The 18314-nt window shown below is 41.5% G+C and overlaps 1 protein-coding gene across 1 annotated transcript in view; it reads right to left on the reverse strand.

Moving 5' to 3' along the window:
* Positions 1-3287: 3287 nt before the first annotated feature.
* The window catches only part of LOC104513135 (chromosome unknown open reading frame, human C16orf70), a 34573-nt gene continuing 19546 nt past the window's right edge, over positions 3288-18314 (reverse strand). The window contains exons 7-16 of the mRNA XM_010156379.1: positions 15757-15854; positions 13987-14099; positions 12033-12166; positions 11339-11422; positions 10573-10655; positions 9751-9794; positions 8267-8310; positions 6867-6925; positions 5753-5825; positions 3288-5299 (exon numbers count right to left, since the gene is read on the reverse strand). Coding sequence (XP_010154681.1) covers positions 5210-5299; positions 5753-5825; positions 6867-6925; positions 8267-8310; positions 9751-9794; positions 10573-10655; positions 11339-11422; positions 12033-12166; positions 13987-14099; positions 15757-15854 — 822 coding nt within the window. The 3' untranslated portion in view covers positions 3288-5209. The remainder of the gene's footprint in view (positions 5300-5752; positions 5826-6866; positions 6926-8266; positions 8311-9750; positions 9795-10572; positions 10656-11338; positions 11423-12032; positions 12167-13986; positions 14100-15756; positions 15855-18314) is intronic.

An 18314-nucleotide genomic window follows, 5' to 3' on the forward strand; every position in this document is an offset into this window, starting at 1 on the left:
AGCAAATGACTTACTCTGCAAACTCCAGCTTACCTTTCCCGCTGTTTCAAGCGGTCAGCGTTCCCAGATCATGAAAAGGGATGATTTTGCCTGCTGGAAAACACACATCCCCACAAACAAAACAAAAGCCTTGTGGACATGAGGTTTGGCAGATAAAACATTTAAACAGTGATTTTGTTACCGCTAGAACTCACAGGTAGAGGACACGGTATTTAGGTTCCAGCTGAACCCTCCGAGTAGCGCACACGCTCCCTGCAAGAACACATCCCTTCGTAGCTGCAGCCTCAGTCAGTGACCGGGTTCTACCCCGGCCTTGAACAAAGCCCCCTGCTTTGTCAACTCCTGATCCTATTTTAATACTTAAGAGTTACATCCTCAGTAAGCTCCATTTTTAATCTATATCCCCTTATTTTGCTTCAACCTCACCTTACCTCTCAAACCTCCTGGGTCCCACCTCACATGAAAGGTTAGTTGTGGCTCATTCTTACACTTCAGCTCCCCAAGCCCACGCACAGAGTGACACATTTACGGGTGCACCGTGTCAGCTTATGTCCAACACGGTCAGCCAGAGAGGAGCGTGCCAGTGTAATCAAGGCAGAGGAGGTGCAATACAAAATAGTGCTTATGGGGCAGAAGTTGCTGTGTAAGAACTGTGTCTGCGCAGCAGGCATCGAATGAGGATCTCTGCATCACAGCACCAAAAACTATTCTGAACTCAAACACCCACAAAGCACCACCACAGCCCACGTGAAATGCTGGTGTACCAGACACCTTGCTCTGAAACAAGCTAACAGCTAGAGCCTTCACATAACGTTTCTTACAAAGCCGCGCAGCTTCACACACGCAGATTTACTCTCACACGTTTGGAGCCATCAAACCCAAAACCTAACGAGTTCAGCTCAGCAGAGTTGCCGAGTGACTAACAGGCTCCAACAACATGCAGAAAGTCAGCGTGAAGTGGGCACCAACACTCCCTTTGGAAAACACCAGCTGGCACCTAACCTCCAGCCAGCCCCCAAAAACGGTGAATCACCACCTTGCTGTAATGCTGAGCCACAGGGAAGATTTTATTTGAAACAGATTTGATGGGAGTTCTGGAATACAAATGATCATGAGCGCATGAATCAGCTCTCACACACCACCCAAGTACTATTTCAGAAAAAAAAAAAAATCTGTTTAGAAGTGTGACAGTTCCTGGCAACAGAAAACTGGGTTTTCTCGACAGGAACTGCATTTTGGAGGACAGAGGGTTCTAGTATTACACAGCAGCATTGATCTGTATAGTAGTGCCTGCAAGACAGGAGCCCAAGGGACTGCTCGCAGGCCTAAGGAATACGGGAAGAAGTGTCAGCTTCACCTCCAAAAAGAAGGGCACAACAATCATGTTTTATTAAGCACAACCAAATGAAATACTGTGGAAAATACTGCAATACTCAAGTTAGACACACACACAAACTTAATTTCTATACAAAGGAGGACATCACACATCAAAATGGGATCATACAGTTAGACAGACACACAAAATTTCTGTACAAAGGAGGACGTCACACATCAAAATGGGATCATACACACGGTGTGTTTTATTAAAAATGCAATTGTACTTAATGTTGTATCACAGTTTTAGCACATGAAACCACAACGATGGACCAACACACACTGCCAACACGCAGGACGCGTATCAAACCACACCGACTCTAACAAGGGCACCTGCTGGGATGGGATCTAGCATCCAGGTCTGTGTTCCTTTAGGAGGAGAAAGTGATGCACCCTGCCCAGCAGAGTGTGAGCTGGCACACTGCTGCACCCTGAGCACCCACCCCTCTGTTAGGAACAGCTTTTGGTTCCAATAAACAGCCTTATCCCAGCCCCTGCTTCCTGCCATGCTGACATCCTCACCACCTCCCCCTCAGCTCCTTTATTCCCTATTCCTTCCTCTCTTCATTCTGGAAATTCAAAACTTCCATCAATGCCCCCCCCTCCCAGTCTTAAATTTTCATGCTAGCAAGTCCTTCAGGCTCCACGCCAGCTCCCCTATTGCATCGACACAGGAACCACTTGGCTTGGTTTAGCCCAAATAGCAACAGACAAATGAAAACATCTCAGAGCAGCGAGCTAGGAACAGCTGCAATCATAAAGGAGGGGCAAGGAAACCCCAAAAAACCTGATCTGCATTATGCCTTTCTTCAGCGCCGCCTCTCCCCAGACGCACACACTTTGTGCTCAGCCCATCAGCAGCGGCCGACGTGCAAAGCTGCCTTTAATTTGCCTCTTACAGAGGAACTTCTCAAGGCGAAGGGGCTGACCTGCAGAAGCACCCTGGCCATTAGCAGAGCACATTTCAGTATCTACGTTGGTTTCTTTGCTTTGACTCAGAGCATTCTGCGTGAAGATGGGAGTCACTGAAGCTGTTAAATACCTTGGGTTAGCTGCTGTCCTCCTGTCCTAAGTCTCGAGGTGTGTGCTACAGCAGCAGTCCTGACCTCACACTTCCGAGGAACTGCAACTGAACACGCTTCAGAGCATCTGTGCAGCCATTACTGACATCGTCCCGTCACGCACTTATCACCTCCTGCAGCTAATCTGGAGCCTTTACTAGAAAAGGATTAAAGTTAATTGAAGTTATTAGCAGGATTGCTGTCATATTTCAGTAACAAGCATAAGCATGCACACCACTCTCCAAAAGCACACTGAGCATTGTACAAGGTCATTCTGTATTCCAAAACCGAGGTATGCTGGAGAAGGGAGCGCTAAGCCCTCATGACGCAGCCAGTGCAGGCGGAACGGGAACAGGAACCCCGTTCCTTATGCCCTGCGTTACCTTCTAAGCTACTTCAGGGTAGGCAGACTTCGCGTGCTCTGACTGAAGCGCCCTGGGGCGCAAAGAAGCCGTGTGAGAATTCATCCTTTGCTCCTTTCACTGTAGGCATTTCCTCCGTCCTGATGGATGATACTGACATTCCTTGAAGCTTGATTGGTTGCAATGATACCCAAAGGCTGACACGAGTGCAACAATCACATTTTCAAACACCATACAGAAGCGACGGTGTTGTTTACCATACTTTAAAGACCTTCTCCACTCCTCAATCTATAACGTGCCTTCGTGGATCTACTAGAAAACAGACTGCACGTTGCTCTCCGAAGCAGCAGTACAAAAGCTAACATGCTGCACTGGCTGCAAAGGAGGAACACCAGTCAGGCACGTCAAATACAACGTCTGAAAGACGGCAAAATAAAAAGACTAATTGATAAGAAAAAGAAAAAAGCAAAAGCATCCATGGTTTTATTACAAAAACACCCAGCAACTGTATTTAACACAAAAACAGTAACTGAGAGTCTCATTTTATTTTTCTTTCAGTGTACATGCTCATTATTATTCCATTTAATTTACAGAAGGGCTATGTAAAACGAAATTAAAATTAGAGAGGAAACAAAAGGAAGGTTGAGGCATAGAATTTTCTTAGCAAGCAATGATCACAGGAGACAGCACAGATTGAACAGGGATTCAACAGGAGTGACACCTAGGGATAAAGGTAAACAGTAACTTTTTCCTTATCCATTAGATTCTCCATGGGGCTTTTTTGTTTGTTTTAGCAAAACAGTTTCGAGTATCACAGTATACAGGAAGACTAAATGGCAAAGAACGTCTCACACACACACCCACACACCACATGTATCCCTGCTACTGGTCCAGGATCCAAAACCTCAGTTAACATTCGATTTCCTATCTCCCATTCATTGATAAACTATACAGGATTACACTGTACATGGAGTTAAAATTACAAAAATGTCGTATTTACAAAATCTGTACACACATAGTAAAACTCACAAAATTGTCATCTATGTATCACAAGTTGCTACACCAAAATATTAAAAATGGGATAAAATTATACATTTCTCTTGTCCATTTTTAAAAAGGGTTCAATATTTCAAAGACAGACCACCTATTTCCCCCAAATAAGACTGGTAAGAGAACTAGAAACCTAAAGTATCCTCCTGGGATAAAATGTCGCGAGCAGCATCTCCCAACTAGAAAGAAGCCTATATCCTGTCTGCTGGGGTGGGGTGTGCAGTTAGCATGTATGTACAGAAATGGTGAAACTACAATAAGGATGTCTTTGGCTAAACCTTTGGCATAAATTAAAATCATACATCAGAAGTTACAGAAAAGGTTTTCTTGGTGATGGCAGAGCTCGGGAATTTCTTTCTGAGATACCAGTATATACAGGTTTTCTTTCTTTGAGGAAACAGAGGCAAACAGGCAATGCTATTTCTTCATTAACTTCTTCTGTAGTATGAAAAATCGTATCAAACCTTTTCACTAAAACATAATTCAATCGTAGAAACAACCTCTTCCAGAGTATTTTTCTTTTTTTTTTTTTTTTTGAAACTGCATATGAAAAAAAATTAGTAAACCAGCCACGGCAGAAAAAAAATGGTTTCAGCATATCAAGTACATATTAGTGCAGGAAGGTGGATAAATTTGATCCACTGTATAAATAAGCTTTATGCGCAGCGTACATTAAATAACCATCACACCCCACTCACACCCAGTACACAGATGCTCCTCAGTGAAGATAAACGTTTATCAAGTAATTAAAGTGTATGTAGTGCAAATGTTACAACCAAGTATTATGCACATGCTACTTGCTTGGTTCAAAGTTACACAAAGATGTGGTGCCTGAAATCATGGACATATATACATCCTTGTCACACTTGGTACAATGTCCTAAGCCACAGAAATACCGATGTGTTTATATCTATATATATACACACACACGTTTTCTTAATGTGACCACCACATCAATACAGTAACACAAACAGACTAAAATCAATACCTGCTTCCAGATGCTCCAAGGCTCAGAAAGTTTGTGCTTCTAACTCTTGCAGTCATTACGTGCCCCTCTTCCACTTCCCCCTTCTGCCAGCTGAGAAGGGGGGGACAGTCTCTTCAGGTCTGTGCTGCATAGGATGAGGGCAACGGAGAGGAATAAACGACGGCACAGGCACCTAAGCTGCTTTCCTCCATCAACAGTTCCATGCCCCATGATGAAGGGTTGAGAGAATTGCCCCTCCACACCGCTCCTGGGTGGAAAGGCTTATTGGAAAAAAAAAAAATCATAACGTGCTTTCCATATTATAAGTGGCAGCAAATCAAGGCACGCTGTACTAATTCTGTAGCATTGAGATTAGCTGACTTTGCAGGGGATGCTCACTGGGGGAGGTCCGATGTTCTCAACTGGCTGCTGGGCCGCGTTGGGCCATACAGAGTAACAGAAGCTATGTGATTATTCTGCATCACCTGCAAAAGGACGGCAGGGAAAAAGGGAAATTAAAAGAACTGTACACCAACTCGGAAGACTGAAAATGGCAAGTATGGAACTGATCTGCCTGAAAAAAGAAAACCCAACAACAAAAGAAAGCAACAAGCTCTTGGCTAGTTCCTAAAAGCGTTCTCTAGACTTCCATGACACATTTAAATGCCAGTGTGCTCCACCACTGCCCAGAGCGGAGTGCATGCATCTCCTGCTAGTACGAGTTCTAGGGGACAAACGTCAAGTCCCAGCTTAAACATGCAAATGTACAGCCTCAGAGACGAGACTGAAAAGTTGCCTGTTTCCACCAATAAGTTCGAAAAACACAGCCACTCCCAAGTGCTGGCTTTTCTTGAAACAGGGAATGAGAAGCCAGTAGTAATGACTGCAAGCTCCTCATCCTCTCTTGCTCAAACACACAGAGAAGTTTTTCTCCTCACCTCAAAGATCATTCGTTGCAGTCCAAAGCAAAAGGTTGACCCAAATGGGTTAGTGTTGTTCGGAGATGATGACCTGAACAGAAGAGGGAGGGGGTGGGGGAAGTGAGAGATCAGGAACTTCTTAAGGAAGAGTAACCACGCAGTAATACAAGGTAAATTATGGCATCTTTATCAAAATTTTCATTAAAAAAAGGTATATCTACATTACGCAACACCACTGTTGCTCCAAGCGAGCCAGAGGTTACCTCTGCTTATTGTTACAGAGCTGTTACTAATACTCAGGGAGACATAATCAGAGTTACTGATGACCTCTACAGGAAAACTCTTTCACTGAACCTGAACAGGAAGAACCCTGAAAATAAGCAGATGCATGGGAAGAGAGAAGCACCATGTAATTCATTACACATTATTTTTGTGCAAGATCCTTTCCCACTCTTCAATCTACTTCAATTCCCAGCCTTTACCAACTGTATTTACTATAATGCTGTCTACCAAGTCTCTGGTTTTATTGTATTTAAAAATTATGCTGAGAGATGCTGAAATAGAACAAACAAGTTTTGTAAAGAGTAATTTTTCAATATTAATGTATTACTGGTCCTTCAGATACTTCTGATATTTTTGGATCATATCTATGACAACAGCAGACTCCTGCTGACTGCAATGGATTTTAGATTACAGCCAAAACCTCCTCTAGAAAAATGTTTACTTTTTGGCCTTTCCTGTAACCAGTCAGTTTCTCAAATTGCATGTCTGAGACATCTGAGATGTGCTCAGTAAAGCAAACTGTGGTTGAACTACCCTACAAAGAGATGAAAAATAGAAGGGCTCTATGTAAACACTGTTTCACCCCAGCTTTACTTTACATGGCTTCTGCTCTAGTGATTTCATCTCACTGGAATAAAAATAGGAGTAAAGGGGAGTAATTTTCCAAGTTTTCATCCAGCATGTCAATCTCGTCTGAGAGCAGGCTATCTAGTCTTGTTAGTGGCCAAAAGGTCTGAAACCGTATCAGCAAAGCAGCCTAGAAGAACCTAGTGCAAAAACCACCGTTTGCCTAAACTCATCCCATGTTATCAGCTCAATCCCTGCAAGGAAAATAGAGAGAGACCTTTACCTGTGAAGTACCACCGGCTTTTCTACAGGGTGCCCCAGAAGATCCTGAATACTGTCCCACTGTAAATATATCAAAGACTTTGTGTTAAAATGAGGCATGGGAAAAAATCTTCATTTTATCTAGGAAAAGTCTCCTGTACATTTTTGTTCGTGACATGCTCATTTGCAAGATAACAGAGGTTGTATTTACAGACATATTTTGTGACTCAAGCCATACTCAGGAATGGAAACTATTCATTGCTTGGGCTAGGAAAACTTCTCAGGGTTTATGCTCATTTTTGTCTCAAAATAGCTTTGAATTAGAATTCTTAAGTACAAAAAAAAACCCAACCAAAAAAAACCCCAAATCTATAGGTCTTATGGGTAAAATGTAGCTGGAAAGTCTTGCAGCATTTCAGCGACATCTCAGAGAATAAAGCAGCTGTGGGAAACCTCAGCAAAATATCCTCTTACATACCTCTGTGTAAGGGGAAAAATAGCATCACTGCTACCTCTCCCAAAAGCCTTTCTTTGATTTAAGTCACAAGTTTGGAAAAGAAGAGGAAAGCTGCAGTATTTAATGACTGTGAATGTCCAGAAGTTTTCATCCCTCTAACCAGACTTAAGAAGCTGCAGTTTCACACACATGACTGAAATAAGTTAAAGAATGAAAGATGTAAGTAACTCAGACCAAAAAAAGCAAAGAATGGCAGCTTCCAGATTGCTGACTCCAATTTTTACTTCCCAGTCTGGATCCCAAAAGTCACCAAGGAAAGTCTTCATTTGGCACCCCAGGAGCCAAGAGAGCAGCACCAACCCTGGCTGAGTGTTAACTGTACAGACAGAGCTGAACACAGTTCTGGAGATTTTCAACTTAATGCAGCTCTCAAACATGCAGCAGCAGCTGCCCAGTTGGGAACTTCATGTAGGTGGTAAGGCTGTTCAGTCTTCAAGGAGCAGACTGTCAACAGGCGGTGTCACACTAGCAGTGACATTTCTGTAAGGCCTGCTGCTGCCGGAGAAACATCCCATTGCTGGCACCCTTCAGAAGAAAGTGGCAGGATGCTGGGCCCTCGTGGTTAAATACTACATGTCTTCAAGGGTTACACTATATAGAAAAGCTCTGAAAAATCTGTTTAGAAATATTTCTTCCAGCTGACATGATGCCACCCCTGCCATCGCTTCCCTGTATCACTTATTTTACTGTCCAAACTTACCTGCAGGTGTCTTAAAATTGAAGCACACAATAATGCAATAATCCAGTTTACTTCCAGTGTGCTATTACGAATGTCTTTAATCCTTAACGCAACAAAAGATTTAAACCACAAAACATACGGTAACTTTTGGCCTTCAACTTTTCTATTTTAAAACAACGCGATACAACTGCTACTATTTCTTCAACGCGTAGAAAAGCAGACTTACCTTGCTGTATGTTGTACATGTTTCAGTCTGCGAATCAGCACTATCTACGAAAGAACAACAAAAAAGCCTTTATAGTTTATGCTTGAAGAGTCTCCTGTACAGTCCATTATTTTGGGAGGTTAGTTGGGATAGGAGACACACGAGCATTACATCAGTTCATAGATGAATTAACCAGCACTGACCAGCAACCAGAATTGTCGACAACATTGATTAAACGCCAGTTAAGGTGATTAAACAAATCTGCCTATTTACAGCAAGCTCCGAATTCTAACACTATATATGTTTAAGCTGTAATCTTACGTAGAAGAACACCAGCGTAGGAGAAGCTACATCTCCCTGCGCTGTTAACATGCCTAGCACAGCCACTCATTGAGACAACACGATGTGCCCCTCATCAAGTCCAAACACTCCTGGAAACGAAGCTTAGAGTTGCTTGTTTTCAACTTGTTACATGTTCTGAATAGAAGGTGGAGACCAGAAAGGTGAAGGAAAAGCATCCCAAAACCCAGGCGTATGCAGAAGGGATTTATGGTACTACTTGAGGTGAATAAAAATAACCAGAAATTAATGCCTTTGGAGTATGGCAGTGATTTAAAAAGTGAGAACTTTCAGGCTTATTCTATTAGCCAAAGTACAAATCAGCTTTCATATCAGATTGTGTATACAGGCATCGTTTTTCCAGGTTTTTATTCCTCTACATCCTCAAACTGCTGTGACAGCCACTGGAGAATTGCACGTTACAGAGGGAAGTGCTTTCAGCAAAAATCAATCAAAATGCAGAAAGCATCCCTGGCTAAAACCTTAGCCAACATATGCAGGATTCCATGGATAATCGAAATACATGCTCTCTCAGTACTCCTGTTATGATCTTCAGTCAAACAAGGTTCCCCTTGCTTTGCTGAGATTACTTACGTGCACAGAGCTGGGCAAATCTAAGTATCTTGTAGAATTCAGCACTACTGATTACATACAGTTTTTTTCAAGTAGAGATTTTCAAGTGAACATTACAGACATACTCTGTCTATAGCACGTAGAGCCAACATATTCCAGGTGTTCTCATTCCCAGCTAAACCAGTTTATATTAAATATCATGAATAAGCCTTTCAAGAGTGAGTTCTCAGGATTAAGAAGTTCAACATTAGAATGGACAACCCAGCTCAGACTAACACTGCCTTACAGATTTTGAGCCACCAGGTACAAGGTAATTGGTTTTAGCAGAGTGGCAACATTACAGAAAAAGGGACCTTGCAGCTAAATATTCCATGACCTAAGTAAGTAAAAATCAGGGAACTACTGTCTTGCCCTGAAGTATCTTCCTTTTTCACTCAACAAACAGAAACCTGACCCCAGAGTTTCTCCTCTGTCTGAATGACTGTCACTGTTAGCACCCTCTGAGGCATTAGAAATGCAAACCGATGACACCTCCCCGGTGAGCATTTTGTGGTATGTGCCCCCGGAAGCAGGACAAGAGACGAACTGCTCACCTCGCTTAATGATTAGTGGAATCTTGAATTCGCAGCGATGGTAACTAGAAAGTGCAAATCGTAAAGCTATTAGAAAACAGAAGACCAAAAATAAACTGCATAGCAGAGACTTAGGGCTCTAATAACCAGCTTAATGAAAAGTCACATGGACAACAAAATGAGATTCTCAGTGCTAATAAATTACAAAGAAAAGCTCTCATTTCTATTTTCTACATCAAAAAAGGCAGCCGCCTTTTATAATATAATTCTCTAAAGGACACAAAAGGTCCTTCAGCATAAACTACTTTGCTGTAACAGAGTGGATGGAGAAATACTCAGCTTAGAAACAGTACTATAGCTTTCTGTCACCAACCCCAACTGCCTGAAAACACGTTCGCTTTCATCAGACATCCAATCCCTTATTCCTTAACTCATACCACTGCCCTGAAGAGTTCATATTTTAAAAGTACTGAAAACATATTCAGAAGTCTGAGAGAAAGGTTGGGGTTTTTTTAACCACTAACTGAAATAATGTCAGGATAAAACCAGCAGCCTACCAACCAGCAAATGGACAATCTTGCTAATACAGTTTGCCCATTATATCTGGACCAAGAACTAACTTACCTCCTTTACTGCTTTAAGACGTACTTCACAATACAAAGGCTTTTAAAAGTAAAAATAAAATCACTTTTAAAAAGTGCTAATAATGATGGCTGAGACCTCCACAGGTTATCAGATACACCATGAACACATGGGAAAAAACCACTAGAATTTTTTAAAGGGAACACAGGATTTCCATTTCAGGTGTTTTAGAGCACTAACAGATCAGTTCTTCACACTCACATGTTAAAGTTGTAATGACCAGGATAATTTGTATGCAGGACAAATTTCTTCACCTTGTGAGTGTTTGCATCAAACAGAATATCCTGTTGAAGAAAGAGAGACATGAAGCAGTTTGGATAGAGGAAGGTGTCTTTCCCCAAACTAACATGGAACTAGTTACAACAGTACTTGCATGTAGTGATAGGCCTCTCTCTCTCTCACTGGAACCAATTGAAACTATGAAAAGTAGTATTTGAAAATGAGACTATCTGTAAATTCAATAAAGTGCCCACTTCCTCCAGCACTCAATCACAACTGCAGTTTCATCTGCTCATGCTGGCAAGTTTTCTACGGAGGTCTTGTTTCTCTGCATATTATTTACAGTAACGTAGATGAAAGCAAAAGAGCTGTAAGGAGGGACACGAAGGTTGAACTACATCCCGCAACTCGCCAAACTTGTACAATTCACACCTATCTCAGTTCTGCAGGACCAGACCATGCATTTCAGAAGCAAGAACTAGTATATCTACACATCAGGCCATGCAGAGGAAGAAAACCTAAGAGAATGTCCAAGCACAAAAAGAGCCCTCCATCCACTGCTGGAGATAAGACATTACTGATTGAATTTGCAAGCACTAGAGGGAAGGGTCCGCGTCGTTCTCTTCATATCCAGCAATCAAGACTTTTGCAGACTCTCATTTCCCACCACCTTTGGCCTTCTGATAGGATTGCTGTGTAGCTACATCAAAACTTTACATGAATTAGTTTATGGAAGCTTCCCACTCACCACTCCAAGTGTGAAATAATTGAAGAAGTAGTCATTGCACTTTGATGGGACCTGCTTATGGGGTGAGGGCGAATGGATTTTCATCTGCAAGAAACACATTGTTCAGATACGCTTAGTAACGTTCACAAAAGATGAAGGTCATTAACCAGATCGCTGCAGTCAAACAAATTGCCATCATCTCATCTGAAGCCCTTGTTCAAGTATGTACGACACTGTGCTTCGTGACAGGACCATCAGCTGCTTGCATTGGCACAGTGACACATCAGGTTTTTTATGTAGCAGCATATGAGTAAACCTTTTACTGCAGATAACTAAAAAAGAAAAACACCATTAGGGTATATGCTAAAGTTATTTTACATAACATCTAATTAAAAAATACATACTAAGGTTCATTTGGATTTAAAAATCCCATTTTTATCAGTTGTTGAAGTAGTTAAAACGACAACTTTTTTTAAAATATGAATAGATTCGCATCAGTTTAGCTAAAAAAAAGCTTTTTAAAATCAAATTATATAACAGCTCATCCTGGTATATTATATGTCAGGTGAGGCACTCACAGTTTGTGCTACGTGGCAGTTTAACTTCACTGGCCTTGCAAAACACAGGCCCTGTGATTAAACAACATCCTGCGCCTGAATCAATTCCCTCACGGAGAGCATTGAACAACGTCCTGCGCCTGAATCAATTCCCTCACCTTATCTTCGGACTTGTAGAAGACCTTGTGCGGAGACCCCAGGGTGCTCAGCACATCCTGGCACGAATCGCCAAAGTACACACAGCGCTCAAATACCCGCATCTTGGCGTCGGCTAAAACACCCGGGCCACAGCCTGAGGAAATAAAAAACAGCTCAAAACTCATCCTTCCTGATCAGAGAATACATCAGCAAATCAACACCAAAAGCTTAGCGTTCCTCTGCTTATCATAAACCAGCTGCATTCTTTAGACAACAGCGCCGAACTAAATTTAACCCTTTATACTGCAACAGCTTAAACATTTCTTATCAAAGCGATGGATGTGCTGGCTGTCGCACAGATCCCTGTCTTCAATCTCCAACCTCAGCAATCCTATCTCCACTCCCTTGCCATCACATGAACATGACTTGTTTCCCTAGTCAGTCAGCTGGTTAGTAGCACTAAGTACCAGGAATTATTTTTATCCTGAAAATATTCTGCTTTAGCAACAGAGACATATCTCCAGCTAAAAATGTAAAGCCTGTGAAATTCTTCATCCATGTTAACCGTCCCAGAAAACATACATTCTTTACTCAAGATTCCCATAGCTTATTAAATCCATAGCAAGTATGCTGCTACGCAAGCAATATTAAATGGATTCTAGTGAATAGCCATCACAGATGAATGGGTGACATCTTTCTGTTTCTTAACATCTAGTAACAGACCTTAAGAGTCTGTGACCCCATTTGCTTTCAGGAATGCTCCCTTACATGTACAAGGACGCATGTACACATATGCAGCAGCTACTGCTCAATACAGTATGTGCTCTAAATGCACCCCTAGCTTTTCTCACCATACACTGGTTACATAGCCAGTCACCCAATAACATGTCACAAATCCAACTGACTCATCCTTCATTTCTTAAAGCAAGAGTTACTTCAAACTAGTACACTTTCAGAGAAACTTGTGCTAGAATAGGTGTGCAGGATGTTCTACAAAGGAGTTTCCACAAACTTTAGCAAGACAAGAACGCTGCGTGTCCAGATTGCCTCTCTGCAAGTTTCAGTCTGAACGCGAGTGATGTATATTAATAATTATTCATTGACAACTTTTCCTTTAAGCTGCATAGATGTATTTTCAACTAAATTTGACACTCTACCTTAGAAGTGTCCAATTTCTCAAAATAATTTATATTATTATGATGTTATAGCTAACTCCTTCCCTAGTACACGAGGATATATGCTCCCTGTCCTAGGCAGCTCTCCACTGTCTTCCTCTGTAAAGAGAGAAGCAAAGTAACTTGAAAACATCTGCTCCATTTTTTATTTGTAATTTTTTATTCTTCATCTTAAACATCTCAATAGCTTTTCTTAAACACATTGTCAAGTCCCAAGTTACGGTGACTGAACAAGGCTTCTTTGCAGCCACCGTGTCTTTCCCTGATTTTGAAGCCCCACTGCCCTGTCTCTGAAAGCACACAAGTGGTATTCATCAGCCTCCGTCACGTTCACTGCTGTCTCCTACAGCAAACAAAACCAGAACTCAATTCAAAGTGCAGTCTAAGGCTGCAGCATTGATGTAGGCTCTTGCTGGCATTTTTAAAAGCCTTCCAGAATTAATCACAACAATATCAACATTATGTAGTTCACTGGAGTCTCAAAAAAGCACGTGCACGTAAGGTTTCTTGATTTTTCATGTTTTTCCTTCCTACACATACACCTGCAGACTCTGAGGACACGGAACTACAGTGGACAGGGCTAGAGTCCCCCGTGATTTCCTCAGGGCCAGGGAAATGCAGAAGCAGGCAGACTCCCCTTCACAGGGTTTTTGCTGGGTTTTGTTTCCCATAGTGCAAAATAAGGCATATAGAACACTTAGAAATCAGCTGTACAAATAACCTATGCTTAATTCATACAGGTTTATCTCTCTCTTCTTTAGGAAAGCAACCAGTTCAATGTTCTGAGTGTTACTAATACCTGCAGTGAGTAGGCGAAGCCGTAAACCTGAGGGTCCAGTTCCATCTCTCAGAACATCAACGTTCTCAGCGTACACATTACCAAGGAAACAGCTGAGGGGCATCAAAGGAGCCCTGAAACCAAGCACACAAAATCGTGCATAGGATTCGCTTAATCTTTCAAGCTTCCCATTAACAAGCTGGTACCAGTTCACTGGAACAGGCATGTGAATACTGACAAAGCTGCATTTTAACTCAGTGAAGATTAGTAGTTACATTAAACACAAGGATCAGAAAGTCTGGGGACAAAGGAACAAGGCAGCGTTGAAATGCAGGACCTTTGCTATTAGTGAAACAAACAGCAAGTTTCAAAAACTCCAGAAATCACAGAGACTGTATCTAGCCTTTGGATACTGCCTGTGAGGACGTGTCATTTCAGCCTTCTCTTGGGGAAATTGGAAGTTGTTCAAGGAGTAGCTATCTTTAAAAACTGCACTGGGCATACCACCCACACGCAGCAGCAAAGCCTTCTCTGATGCTCTCACTGCTCCTGGGGAGGTACTCCACAGCCCAGAATACAAATCCAGCTTGTGCAGGTATACCCCAAACAACTGTTCTGCTTTACTGAGACATTTCTCATTTTAATTCAATTACAATAATATTTGAGAAAAATCAAAACAGCCCAAGAAACGTATTTCAATGGAAGGGCTGCTTTTGTGTGTTGGTTTGTATATGCTCTGTAAAATTCACTTTTCTTATGTGAATTTCTCCTCTGTGTGAATGACACAAGCTCTAAGTCAGGCTTGGAGCCCTCACACACACCCCCCAGAGCCCCACGGAACAATTAGTGCTTTCACTCCAGCCCACCACGTCACAGATGGGCACAGACAATAACGTTTTTCTGAAGTGCACTTATTTCTAATTAGGAGACGGTCTGCACAAACAAAGCTCTCTCCCTTCTGAGCAGTAATCCACAGATACGTTGATTTTCTAGCATTAAACACAAATGCCTCTGCCAAAACTACCACCTTATCAGTTTGAGTATTTATAAGCTGAAAGAAAGAATTTAGAGAAGTCCCTTCAATTTCCACTTGAGTAAGGAACCCCAGGAACAAGGATTTTCGAACAAGCAAAACACCGTATGCTGTCCAAATGAATTACTGCTAAAAGAGTACAGAATACAATACCACAGAAAACACAAACTGTATTAAAATACAACTCTTCCATTAGTATTAAGGCATGAAGATTGGCTTCCTCAGAATGGTGAGGTCAGTCGGGTAACTGCAAATATATAGACTACATGGTAGATTATACATTTGGCTTAAGCCTGAAAATACAAAAATAATAAAATATGTATAGAGAGAGTTTAAGACCCTTGACAGGCCCCTGCCATGACACACATAGTACCGGTACACAGCAGGAGAACTGAATGCCTGTGCCGTTTGGTTTATCTAGGAGAGTCGTGAGCATGCAACACAATTCAGAGTAAGAACATCCCAACTGCATCTCTGACTGGATTCACTCCATTGCCTCCTTTACTTAATAAATCCATTTTCAGGTCAATTGAACTAGCCCACTAGAGCTGATCCAAGCTGATTTTACAGCCACATTTGATTATATGCCTGCGGATAGCTGAAAGAGGCTGGTACCTAAAGGCATTCTGCACACTACCAAATCCATAAAACATCCATACTGAACTATAAAAAAAATATTATTATATTTAGCATTTGCAAAGCCCTAAATAAAGAAGGAAGAAAAGGTACATTCTGAATGACCAAAAGAGCGTACATACTTGGTATCCTGCAGGCTGTTTCCATTGTAGATGTACATACGTTTCACAGTCGCACCATGTGGAATTTGCAGAGAGGCTAGACCATGGGCAAAGTTAGGCTGTGGATATACAAAATCATTCTTGTTACAGGGCACACCAGACGCTTCAGGGCAAAGTTATAAATTACACCAGTAATACAGCTGAACTGGTAAGCATATGATAAGTCTCTAGCAAAAGACATGGGGAAAAACAACAACAAAAAACCCTTCTAGATGGTCTTGCTTTACATCACACCACTCCTGAATTCTCAAACTGGGGTGAAATGCTCACTATGTTTATCCACCAAAAGGTGGCACTACGCTGACAACTAGCCATGGTGTGTACTGAGAATGCAAGTTTTCTTGGTCTGGTCACTGGCAACCAGCAATGCGTAAGTATTTGTACCAATATGCTGTATTTCAGTCCTGAGAAATCAGCTATCTTGGGCATTTTACAAATCAGTGAAATGTTAAAAGGCTGCAATTAATGCAGTGGGAGAGAGAAAAGAAATTCTACCTTTATCTGATGAACAGAGTCATTAAATGGATTTTCTGCTCTCCTTGTCAACCACATTCTTACACCTACTGTTTTGACAGGAATTTTGAGTGTTCTCAAACAGAAAGAGTGCTAAAAAAGTCAGATTCATTCTTCTACTGCAGTAAGACCCTATTTCTTTCAACTCTGAAGATGACCAGACCTTCTTCAAGACCATTAACATACTTTGCTGGCACTGGACAGAAAAGGAACTAACTTCATCACAAGCAGTCAACAAAACCAAGATGCACAGTATGCAAACCATTATCCTGGTCTACTTTAGCAGGACATCACATCGGGTAAACACAAACAGTTATTCTTTGAAAACAAAAAATTAACCCACAGCAATGACTTTCACTGCTGTAGGGATTTAGAAGGGAACCTCTACTACTTAGCAAATCTGGAGATGCCCTAATTTCAATCCTCTCTCTGAATTTGCCCAGAACATGAACACCTCAAAACACAGCTTTCTAAAGCAGTCAGACTTGAGATTAGCTTTTACCATACTTACACCTTAGCAACAGAGACATCTCTAGAGCCATGGAAGCACCTGGGCCATATATGCCTCATCTCTTGATAGAATCAGTGAGTAGGTTTTCATGTTCTCCTCAACTGAGTTTTTTATACAGCTGGTAAGAAACTGCAAAGTTTTCTTCAGTTTTCTCATTTCCATAAGCAGAGATTGCACTGCTTTGCCAACTGGTTTAGCATTCCTATATGATCCTCTCTGAACTTGAAAATTCTGACACCTTCAAATTGCATTTCACTCTTCAGTCTTTCCTGACAGTCCTCCCTGAAAGGCTCCACAAATAGTCATCTTCCCTGTGCACGGTTTCACACTACTCTGTTTTCTAAACTGTCCTATTTTTGCCTGTTATAATCCTGGGAGAATTTCTCTCTGTGCAAGCAACATTTTACTAACCTCATTGTAATAACTAGATGAAAGACTTTCAGAATGCAAAATTATTTTCTCCACAGTTCCAGCAGCTGTGACGAACTATCATCCCGAAGAAGCGCAATGTGTCCCTCCCAAAGCATATTTGCACTGAGCATTCCATAGCTGTCCCTAATTATTTTCTTTGTTAACTCAACCACGTACCAAACCAAGACACACGGATGCCGCGGCTAAAACTGATTCTAGCAGTTTTATTTTAACATCTTTTAGTTTTAGGTAGTCCTGAAAGGAGCAGGGGGTTGGACTCTGTGATCCTTCCAACTTGAGATATGCTACGATTGTATGATCTTTTCAAATCGTTGGCCTAACAACTGACTTTCTTAGCAGCTCGGCTATTTCACTCATAAATGCCCTGCGAACTCTTGCACGAGAAGCAACTACTCTTTGTTGGGACATTCTGTTTGGCTTATTAGGCTTCTATTCACCTTCCAGTATTTCTGAAACCCAACTGACCTTTACTACTGCTAAACAGCAACTTCCCCTGGGTACCTCCTGTTCTCTCACATGTCAAAACACAACTACTAAAGTACCAGGCTGTGACACAAAAACATGTGTCATCACATTGGTTGATTTCTCCCACTTTGTTTTGGTTCTTTATATGCTCCTTTTTAATTTAATACCATACAGCATGCCTTCTTTTTAACTGATAGGCTAGATAATACAAGTGAGAGCATTTCCATCCTCACACAAAGGAGGTTATACATACATCTTGTTAATATAGACGGAGATGACAGAAGCCCTGATCTTGTCTGTACTATAAACAGTGATTTCCAAAGATTTCAGAGAACACAGCAATACGTTCAATTATTCAGTAACTCATCCAAACATTTGGTGAAAAAGCAAACAGGCATTACAAGGAAAGCTCATTCATCTGGCTTTCTAAAAGCACTCATGCTGAAGGACACTTAAGATGAAAATGCGTTGTGTGAACTCTACCCTAGTTTAGTTGCGTAATCACTTTGATGAGATTCAAAAGTATCTGATAAAAGAACAGCCTTCCAGTAGATTGCCTAACATTTATGTATTTGCATAGAGAGCATTCATATTTTTA

The sequence above is a fragment of the Eurypyga helias genome, unplaced genomic scaffold (assembly GCF_000690775.1).
Source record: "Eurypyga helias isolate BGI_N326 unplaced genomic scaffold, ASM69077v1 scaffold35887, whole genome shotgun sequence".
NCBI lineage: Eukaryota > Metazoa > Chordata > Aves > Eurypygiformes > Eurypygidae > Eurypyga > Eurypyga helias.